Raw genomic sequence first — 11,677 nt, forward strand, 5'->3', positions numbered from 1 at the left:
ATGTGTTAATTTATTTCAAGCAACGTGATTTAAGTACTTTGAAAAAAATTTATGTTTATATGGTTTAAAAATATTTAATGGGATTTTTATTGAACAAAAAAATTTCTTCAAATTATTAGCTTGGCCTTATTCGTCAAATGATACTATTTCGAAACCCTTTTTTAAGAAGGAAATTTCTGTGCAAGCGCAGCTGGCTATAACCAATTAAGTAACTTGTAAGCAACTTGATGTTTGCTATATTCAAAAGATTAATGCCTAATATGCTAAAGAGCTCAACCAGCCACCGACGTAAAACCGTAGAACGTGTCAGCTGACATCTTATAGGATTATCGTGTTAACGGAAACTCACCACCGAATGACGGTGACGCTGTCGTTGGTTCTATCTCTCTCTATCAACAGCAATTTCATATGTTGGTATGGACGGTAAGTACGGTCTGTCGGTCGCTGGTTGAGCTATAAGGCTTCCTTACCACACTCCCCCAGAACTTACGATGCTCAGAGTTCACTGACATAGTAATTATGACCAAGTGGACCAACTGAGTTCAGAAATGGTTCCGTTCTCTCAAGCACACATGATGAGTCTTTACTAGCCAATCCCTCGACGAGCTCGTCACCTGCAATCCCGCAAAGTCCTGGGAGTCAGTGTAGTGTTACCGTGGTTCTTGCTGGCAATAGCTGAGGAATATCAAAGCACGAGCCTGGAGTCGATAATCCTATTTGATAGGGCAGTGCAGTGCAATAGGTAGGTGCAGAAGGCGCAGCAGTTGAACGCAACCGTTGCTAAAAATCAGAGATCGTATGCGTCTTCTGAACGGCTTCATACATTAGCTGTCAAATTTTAATAAGTCAGTCCTCTTAGAGCCTCCTTTGGCCAGCGACTGACGATAATTGATGGTCTACCTTTTAATGCCTATAAAATTGTATACCCTTTCCACGAAGCGAATACCTTTTCCAGGCTATGGCTTAGGTCAATTTCGCTGACAAATACAAAGAAAAATATCGAACTTAAATGTCAACTAGTACTACGAATCTGGTATAGATCGATTAAGGAAAGTCTGGTATAGATCGATTAAGGAAAGTCCGGTTCTCTTATTCGCTTGAAACATCCTCAACTCAGGATGGCGGTGGGAACGGACGACTATTGTTGAAACAGTCTAATGGAAGAAGGCAAATGGAAAGCGCGTGGTAATTCCTCTGCCACCATCCTACATTGGCGTAGCTCACGCGCCGTTTTGGTTACCGGCCATCTATCTATTTCCAATAAATCTATGATTTTGCGGTTTTTGAAAATGAATTGGTTATGTTTTTAGAAATAAGTTCGTTATCCAGCAAAAAGTAATCTTTAAATGGGCTCTTCGGACCTAAGTGTGGCTCCGTTAGGAATGTGGACTCAGAGTCAATGCAGTCAAGACCGGGATGGTCCAATTTACGAGGAAGTAGTCGAGTACGAGGAAAAGTTGAAGACTGCTCCAAGAACGTAATAACCGCCGGGTACACCTGCAGTACGGATATAAGTCCTCATCATGTGCACTGGCTGCTCACACCTGTGGTATAACCCACCCTTATCAGGATCACTGTTCGGTGGACAGCGCAAATCAAGACGGCGTACATGCTTGTCCTTCAGCCTGATCGATCTTTAAAATTCGAAGAAACAACGTCCTAAGTAGCCACTGAGCGCAGGGTGACTCTCAACTAGCTGGCATGGAAACGCTCCTTAATCGTTGTATGGATCCTTAAACACAGAGACGTCTCTAGGAACTTTATGACCAACGAGCTATCGCTAGGTGGACTGCAGAACCCACTTTCCAGACGTATCCACACATGATAGGAGGCTAGCATATCAAACCAACAATTTGTGCCTCAGCTGCAGAGACGAAAAAGAAGTGGAGCCCATCAAACCCTGCCTCTGCTATTGCCCTATTTTGGCTAAGATGTGCAATCAATTATTTGACAAGTATTTTATAAATTATACAGCCGATTTAAATACTGAGAATACTCACATATTTTTGAGCTATGTTCAGCGCACACGATGGGTCAATTCCTAAAGGAAGACAAAAATCAACAGCTCTTGCCAGCAGTATCTTCAGTCTAAGTGCACCCCAGTACTTTTCGTGCGCTGTAACAGATGTTCTTACATGGAAGATAAGCACCACTGAATTACGGGGTATAATGGTACGTTTAGTAAAGTTATAGTGCGCCGTAAACTTCTCTGAGAAGGGCCTTCAAAAATACACTAGTTGAGAATATTATCAGAAGATTATTGACAGATATTGGCTGGAACAGTTTTTAATGGCATTTTCAATCAGATATTTAAAATTACAATTCAAAATTTTGAAAATCTTGAAACTGCAGCTTTTTCGATATAAGTGCGTTTAGAAAAAAATAAGAGAGAAAAAGTAATGAAGTTCAAATGGTGGATTGACCAGCTTTCAAAATTTTAAATTTCATCGTCAATAAGACAGTGCAACAAAAATCTGAGGGCGGGATATTTCTAATGCGGACAGAAAGCAAAACTTGTAGCGTTTTTTGAATTCTCACGTCAACATTTTTTTGTGGGCAAAAAGGGTTTTTTATTTGGTTCTGAAAGTATTTTAAAAATATAAAAGAATTGGTTAAAATTGATAAATGAGTGAAGTAGTTTGTTCGGACATACATACTTACATTTATGTATAGTAAAATTTCCCGAGGAATATTTTTGTAGAACATTTCAATGTACTCTTTCCTTTGCAGAAAGGTCATTTTGCCACTTTTTTAAATTTTACAAAAACTTAATTTGTGCAGCCGAAAATTTTGCGTGGAGTATTTGTGTACAATTAATGTAAATGTCTACAGAAGGCAAAATATATAAGTGTTATGTGTTAACATTTTTACTGGAAGTGTGCCACGTTTTTTTTCTGTAAGAAGGGTGTCGAAAATGAAGTAAAAAAAGCAATTTTACTGAAAAAAAATACCGCTAGACTTAACCCTCAATTCTGTGCCTAAAACTATGCCGCAAAGTCTTGATTTTAAGCGTTTTAAAAATGCAAACAAAATTAGTTTTGAATTGCTTTGAAAAGTAGTCAAGATTCACTGTCTATCAAGTGCCCTGAAAAGAGTGGTAAATAATAGAAGGCCTTCGAAACAATCAATCTCTCTCCCTTTTAACAACTTCATTAGCATACTTGAGCCGCATGCATACATAGCACTACGTAACATACCCGAGCACTGGTCAAATTAAATAGCACACTCAAATCGTAAGGACCTACTTAATTCATAAGCAACCAAAATCAGCATACATATATAGATATGTACAGATAAGATATAAATTCATATTCTATAAATTAACCCACGAAATAAATACATACATACATATGTAAGTACATTGAGGGAACGCATCTTCTTTTGCATTATGCAATATGTAGATTAAATATTCACCTTAAGAATATTATTTTAGAGATTTCAATTTGCCAAATGTGCGCACACGTGCCTGCCACAAATGTACTGATGCAATCAGAACACATGCACGCAAATACGGTTAATACCGGAGGGGTGCGGAGAAGAAGCAGATTAAGAAGAATACCAAGACCAAGACCAAGAAGAAGACCAAAGTTGATGCAAGTCGGTTTGGCACGTTCATTTCGCATGAAACCAACACAAATGCACGAATGCGTAATTTTGGGCGAATATTTGCTGGCACGTATTTAACAGTAGTCGTGGAAAATAACAAACCTACAGACAAGCAGCCGACAGACATGCTGGCAGACAGGTATTCGTAGACAAATTGCACGAAACCTGACAAGCTAACGAAAAGGGTGAAAGGAGGAGGCATCATGTGTGTGTACTACGTGTGGCTGAGAAAGAGGGTGGCGTATAAGATTTGCAGAGCTAAGCAAAGATGAGTGCACTGAAAGCAGCAATTGGGTAGATGCTTCAGTTCACATACATACATATGTATGAGCGCATCTATCAGACTGCTGTTTTTGTTGCTGCTATTGCTGTAGTTCGGCAATTCTCATACGAAAGAAGCAACACAAATGTAGGAAAAACTATCGGCAAACGTAAGCAAAATTTTCTTATTTTCATACAAACATACATTTGTATGTATGTACATTAGGTTGGTCCAAAATATAAGTTTTTCAGCCATTCCCAACAACTGAAGAATATTATTATTTTGAAATCGAATTGAAGAATATTTTGAAATCGGTTAATATTTAACCGTACCGCGGCACAGTGAGAAATGAGCGGAATTAATTCAAATTGTCGAAGATTTTCAAGTTAGAAATTAATTAAACAAATTTACACGTATGGCTTCCTACGTACCATTACTATATGACTTACTACACAAAAGTCGAATAGGACTAATTTTGCAAGTAATTAGCTCGAAAATTAAGCCATACAATTTATATGTATAAATATAATGTGGGTATTTCCAAACTGATGGTCGTATGAAGAAATGTTAAAAAAAAGAATTGAAAAAGTCAAAATTTTAAAAAGGTTTTACTATATTTGCATAGCATTTAAACGGCATTTAATTCAATAAAAAAAATTACAACTGTTATAAAACTGTTATATAAAAGTTTTTGTAGAAATATTGGAAATGTTTAAAGTTAATTTTCCATGTTTTGAAATATAAAAATCTTTTCTGCTTTATGTTTAGTCAGCTGAATTATCTACCAATATCATTCTGATGAGAAATAGAAGCAAGAAATAAATTAATAAAATATTTCAATTTACATAAGAATTATTTTTTTGAGTTGAAAAATTCCAAACCAGCCGTTTCAGCGGCAGCAAGAAAATTCCAGAAAGTTGATTTCCCTGTGTATTTTTGTCCCACCCTAATCTGCATATGCATTAGTATACTCCTCTGCATTTACCAAAGTTTACATATCATCAACATATCGCCAACGTGTTGGTTTAGCTGAAATGTATTGCATAACTGAGTTTTGCTATCTGTCTCGTTACAATCAACGACAAGCCGACAATGGATAATATAAACACGGCATACACGCTTCACTGGCTAGCTATTTGGCTGTGTTACTTCGGCATTCGCTCCCTGCCGTTTGCTGATTTCCATCTACTTCTACTTCGACTTGTATATATGTATCTACATACTTGTATTTGTTGTGGTTACTCTTTGTATTCGTACTTGTACACATACCTGTGTTAATTTTCCATTAACAATGCTCAGCGATTCCAATGATGCACGTACATGCCGCAAACTGTTATCCTTTAACGTTTCCAGGTGTGAGTGTGAAAATTGCAAATGCCTTATATTGACACCTGGTTGAAAGACATCCTGCGAAAGGGACGTGACCGAACGATCGAAGTCATAAATAGATAATGAATGTATTGGCGATGAGATGCGTTCGAGTGTGCTGCGCAACGACATGGCCGTCGTACCGGGACACTCGAGAAATAAGCCTGCGAAAGAAAACAAAAACAAACAATTGGAAATCCTCATAATCATACATAAATACATACATATGTACATACATATGTAAGTAGGTGGAAAAAGTTGTTAATAAATATGTGATGTACATGTGGATTAGTTGATACGGAGACATTTGCATTAACACGTTCGCGCCCATATCCTGCTGAATAGTTAGTTTATATGTAGTACCAGTTAATATGAGGCTCAGCTGTAAAAATACGCAAAGTGTTTTTTGCTCATACAAAAGTGTGCGTTTTATTTCTACAATGTAGTATTATGAAAACATTTCAATACAGATTTCAGTTAATTTTTGGGGTAATATGTATGATTGGATAGCTTTCGAGCATACATATAGATAGCAAGGTGTCATCACATAAATATTAATTTTATTGCGGAATCCGGTAGAATACCTATCCAGTAAAAATATTTCTTCGGACAAATTTTTTCTAATAGCGAAAACCCCATATAAATGGGCGTGTCAGTTTTAGGACTAACGTGAACGAAATGAAGATTTTATTGTCGATTCCAGCAGAATATACTATCCTTCTGGCCAAGGACTGTCAATCCAGCAACACTGCAACTCTTCGGGAATTTGTATGCTGTTACAACAACAACACCCTTGACAACATTTGTTCAGCACCTTTTTTTTAATCGAAAAACCTAAGTGGGCGTGGGCAGGTATGATGCCATCGGTCCCCGGCGACTTTAATGGTTTGAACGAATTTATCGCCCAGGCCATGTGACGATCGTCCAGAAGATCGGAGAAGTACAAGACCTGGGGGGAGATCCTGAAACCAGTTAGCGGCAATTTTCGAATCGCTATCACACTTTTTTTACGCAAAAACATTTCATATCGTGCGTCAAAAATTGCGATAGCGATACGACACAAAATTGTCGCTAACTGGTAACAAAATCTTCCTCCTGAAGTACAAAATATCGCAAGCAAATATCGAAGTACAAGAGCGAAAAAAGAAGTATTGTACTTCCGAAAGAAGTACGGTTGGTCACATTAGGTATAACCACGGTGTCGGCCATGCAGTTGTCAGGAATGCTCCTGTGTCTTCGAACCCATACATCAGTAAAATAAGATTTAGATCACAGTAGGTTGAGAGTCCATGGCTACTATTGACGCTGCTCCTATGGACTTTAGTGATTCATTAGCAGCTTGGCCGTTTTTGTGGAGCGCAAGCTATGAGCCACCAAGAGGCCTCCATTGTGGCACTTAATTCTGCCTGAAAAATGCTAAATGGGCTCGGTAAAAAGATACTGAGCTTTAGTGTGAGTTCATTGGAGTGAGTCGTCCTATGTACTCTTTCGTTAAGCTTTGAACTGTAACATCTGAGTCTAGGTGTGTGGCAGTTTGCCATTCGTTCCCCTCTGGAATTCTCTATATAGAGAAAAGTAGTTGTATAGTTAATCTAGATTTTTAAGGTTCTTGGGCAGAGTTTGCAGGCCCTGTGCGTATTCAAATCTGAAGTCTTTCCACATTTAACCTCGCAGTATTACAACGACCGGAAATTTGCTACAGAGATCTACTAGTGCAATATTTAAAGTCAACCAGGATTAAACATTTATCTAATCTATATGCTTATAGGGCAAGGCTACTTAAATGCCTTTATACGATGTTTTAATCTAGAAAACCATGTCAGTAAGTTTGAATGAAAGCGAAATTATTTGCGAGACGTCTTTAAAGTAGACCCAGAACCAGGAAATATTGTAGCATATATCCCTTAATCATCAGAAAGCGGGGATGCAGGATTTATCATGAACCCACTGTCTCGGTAAGTTAGTTACTTAAGTATCTCGATTTAGGCGGGCGATTGGGTTGTACCTTTCATGAACGTAAGTGACTATCTAAATAAACTTCTTCATTACCGTAGGAGGGCTAAGTAAGTTAAAGATTGGTAACCCAACTTTTTTACGTAATATGTAAAGTACAAAACCGCGTATCAAGATAACGCAAAACCGCGTATGTGAATTATGTAACTTATCTTCTAGAGAGTAAGAACACTCATATTTCAAAATGGTTCTCTTTTTTATAAAGCAATCGCATACCTGGCCAGTAAAATTCAGGACGAATGGATAAGGCTTGAGTCAAGAGCTTGTGTGAGCAAATCCAATTTTTGGCAGCTAATGCCAGTTACGCGGTTTTGCAGAATGGCGATACGCGGCTTTGTACTTTAAACGACGATATGCATCCTTGATTACTTATCCTAAAAAAAAAAAATAAAAGCAATGTACTTACCATCTTCGAATTTGTAGCAAGGACACGCCGAATTTTCATCGAACCTCGGACATTCAATGCTGTTATGATTGCTGCCATTGCCATCCGCCGAACTGTGAAAGCCTACAGTACCACTGCCACTGCCGTCCGCGCCCAGACTGCTGCCACCAAAACTACTACCGCTGCCGCCGCTACCGCTCACACCGCCACCACCAGCACTGCTAAGCGAGCGGATGGCACGGTGACGCGTTCGCCCCCCACTAATAAACTTTTCGCTGCCGTCGTTTTTATTGTTATTGTAGTTGTTGGACATTTTGTTATGCCAATGACTTTTGCTATATGAATCGGTGCGCCCGCTAGGTGCATTGCGAAAGATTTTATTGTTGCTATAGTGATTTCTTGCTGCTGCTATTGGCGATTGTAAGGTTGTTGTTGCTATTGCCGGTGCTGCCATTACCTCAGGCAACAACTCATTTACTAAGTGCACATAACTCGCCGATTGCGTATTCTTCACGCTACTACTGCTGCTGATGGGCGCCATTGCCTTCGCATGCAGCTCACTTTCCTCGAAGTTGGACGTTGTTGTTGTTATTATAATGGCTGTGGGCCGTGTTGTCTCTGATGATGACAGCAATGCGACGGATGTGAATGTTTGCATTGCTGTTGGCAATGTTGTTGACACTGTCCGCTCCAGCGTTCGCAACGCGGTCTTTACTGCTGCTGTGGCATTTGATGCGGTTGTGGAATTTACGCTTGTCGCGGTTGAAGGAATGATGACGTTTCTGATAGCGAAGTTGGCGGTGAGGGAGAACTTGCTGCTATTGCTGGTCACGATGTTGTCATCACTTCCAATTGCTGGCGGCATCATCGTTAAGTCGGTTGCGCGTGTTGGTCTTGTTGTTGCTGCTGTTGTTGTTGTTGTGGTTGTGGCTGTAGTTGTTATAGCGTCTGCTAATGTTTTTGTTGTTACTGCTACTGTGAAAGTTGCTGCTGCTGGTGCTGTTCGTGTTGTTGTTGTTATTGTTGATGTTGCTGAGGTCTGAGGTTTTGTATTCGTTGCAGAGGGCAGTGACAGGCAAATGACGAGCAAAAGGCAAAAGCGCAACCATTGCTGTTGGTGTAGGTGTTGTTGCTGTTTCAGCATCGAGCGAAGGCGGGCGGACAAGGACACATAGTCCGGCGATGAGCAGCGTTGCCGTTGCCACAGATAATGCTGCCAATTGTGCTGTTGCTGCTGAGGCATGTGGATGGGATAGTAACGGCTTAACTGTTGTTGTTGGCGCACTTGACAATGTCGTTGCCATTGCATTTGTGTTTGATGTGCTTGTTGGGTTTGCTTTTGATTTCGACTTAAAGTTCGTTGCGCAACGGGGATATTGATGTTTGTTGTTTTGTTTTTGTTGTGCTTGTCATGATGATGATGACGCTGGCGGCACTTACTGCTGTCAAGTTTCAGCTTTGCCATTTGCTTTGATTGTAAATCCATCGGAGTCGGCGCGGCAATTGCAGTTGTTTGCTGTGCTGCACCTACTGCCGTTGTTGTTGTCGTCGTAAATAAACCAACATTCGCTGAAAGGATCGACGGCCATAACGAAGTCCACTCTGACGTCCATGCTGTCGACTCCTTTGCTCTCGCTTTATCTGTGCCCGGTGCTATTGTTGTTGCTTGAGTATGGCTGAATGTTGTTGCTGTTACTGTTGCACTCATTGCTCCTATGGGCACTTTGAAAGCTTTAATGGTTGAATTTCTTGTTTTTTGTTGCTGTATCTGTGATTGCTCTAGGCGCAGTTTAACAGTGTCAAACCCGTGTCGCCTCGCAATAAACTTAATGCTGCTTGCAACACTCAACCTACAATTGCTGCTACTGTTTGTCATTCATGATGATTATCTTGCCGCTTGCCATCGCTTACAGTTGTATGTATGTGTGTGTGTGTGTGTGTGTGTGTGTGTGTGTAATCTCTGCAATGCAATATCGCCCCGGTCACCTGTTTTGTGTCGCTGCCAGTAATCACTTTGCGGCTGCTCTTTGGTATGTGAATCGAAATAATTGCCTTGAGTGATTTGGTATTTACTGTTAATATTTGCTGTCACATACTTTGGTTCTTGCCAGTGGAATTAATCTCGATTTGTGTATATGTCTCGGACTGATTCATCGCATTGCTGAGTGATTACCACTGAGGCGTTGAAAGGTGGAAATTCACTTGAAATTGCGATACGCGCATCGAAGTAATGGAAGTCTGAAAGAAAAGAGAATACCAAATTTACTCAGTATTTCCAATTTATTAAATTACATTTAGAGCTGTATAAATATATATAAAAGAAAGTTCGCATACAAATATATCCCTGTACTTGTATCTCAGCTCTAGATATTTGCGTTACAAAAATTTTAGAAAAATAAAATACCTACGTAAAACTATATTAAAATATATACTCGTTTCCACATGATTTTTTCGATGTTGACGCTGCTCGTTTTTGTCTGCTGCTTTTTGTAGCAGCTGACAGCGATACGAAAGCGTCAAAGATGAGGAAAAAACTAGCATAACATTAAATCTATACAAAAAATTTGGCTGGTCCACTCAGAACTACATATTACCCAAACAAACCGAATTTCAAGTCGATAGCATCAAAAACAATGAGGAACCGAAATTCTAGGTTCTTCTGGTACCGTCTTCGATTGTTTGGAATCGAGTTTCGGCTTTTTCCGGAACCGTTTTTCGGTTATTTTGGAATCAAGTTTAGGTTCTTCCGGAACCGTTCCTCGGTTCTTTTGGAAATTTTGGTTTCGTTAGGTTAGGAAGGCGCGTACGAATGACTCGTTTTTCCACTCCGAGGCAGATTTGGCCATTGTTAATGCCCTATATGAGCGCCAGAAAAAGGCACACCCTTCTTACCGAGGATAATCTGTAATGTCAGTATAAAGTCTGTCAAACCATTTCTGTTCGATATTTTCAACTTCGCTATTGAGCCTCCGCCAAAACGATCTTGTGACCCCACAGTCGTCCCTATTAATCCAAAGATTAGTGGTTACTGCTCTTGTGTTTCCCTCAAAAAGCCATCTTGTCGAATATTTAGTTCCCTTCTACACGGCAGAGAGAAGTTTTGACGTGACTAAGTGAAGCCTGCGTTGCACGACCTTTCCGAAATGCTTTCGACTTTGCCACCCTGTAGCCTAATGTTTTCAATGCCGCATGGCTGTCAACGAATGTAGTGACGTTCCCAGACAGGTAATTACTATCCCGAATGAGACAAGCCGCCTTCTCTATGGCAAATATCTTCGCCTGAAAGACACTGCAGTTATCACGCAGGCGGTATGACCGCTAGGTGGGCAGGCATTCCCACTTAACCGAAGCAACTTAAATTAATAGTTGGCCAATGACTGTCACTCTTACCATAGGCAATTGAGGAATAAGCCCTCTCTAAGCGAAGGAAAACCACACTGTGTAAGTATTTTATGAAGCCCCTACTGATGTATGGCGTAAAAGCATGGGCCACGACATCATCTGACGAGGGACCCTTGGAGTGTTCAAGATAAATACGCGGATCCCACTAATTGTGTTTTAAGAAAAGGCAGCCCTTCTCNAGCCTAATGTTTTCAATGCCGCATGGCTGTCAACGAATGTAGTGACGTTCCCAGACAGGTAATTACTATCCCGAATGAGACAAGCCGCCTTCTCTATGGCAAATATCTTCGCCTGAAAGACACTGCAGTTATCACGCAGGCGGTATGACCGCTAGGTGGGCAGGCATTCCCACTTAACCGAAGCAACTTAAATTAATAGTTGGCCAATGACTGTCACTCTTACCATAGGCAATTGAGGAATAAGCCCTCTCTAAGCGAAGGAAAAACACACTGTGTAAGTATTTTATGAAGCCCCTACTGATGTATGGCGTAAAAGCATGGACCACGACATCATCTGACGAGGGACCCTTGGAGTGTTCAAGATAAATACGCGGATCCCACTAATTGTGTTTTAAGAAAAGGCAGCCCTTCTTTACGTTATAACGATCAGTTGGAAAGGAACTTACTTTCCCACGGTGTTGC

General features: G+C 40.2%; 1 protein-coding gene across 1 annotated transcript; it reads right to left on the reverse strand.

Moving 5' to 3' along the window:
• Positions 1 to 4,846: 4,846 nt before the first annotated feature.
• On the reverse strand, positions 4,847 to 9,658 carry LOC108379534 (serine-rich adhesin for platelets-like). The gene is made up of 3 exons (XM_017635888.1): positions 7,656 to 9,658; positions 5,138 to 5,400; positions 4,847 to 5,083 (listed from the first exon to the last, which is right to left on the reverse strand). Exons 1-3 carry the CDS (start codon positions 9,508 to 9,510, stop codon positions 5,060 to 5,062), a joined length of 2,142 nt encoding a protein of 713 aa, XP_017491377.1. The 5' UTR covers positions 9,511 to 9,658; the 3' UTR covers positions 4,847 to 5,059.
• Positions 9,659 to 11,677: the final 2,019 nt, after the last annotated feature.

This window comes from Rhagoletis zephyria, unplaced genomic scaffold (genome assembly GCF_001687245.7).
Source record: "Rhagoletis zephyria isolate East Lansing unplaced genomic scaffold, Rhagoletis_zephyria_1.1 Rzeph_scaffold_16616, whole genome shotgun sequence".
Lineage (NCBI taxonomy): Eukaryota > Metazoa > Arthropoda > Insecta > Diptera > Tephritidae > Rhagoletis > Rhagoletis zephyria.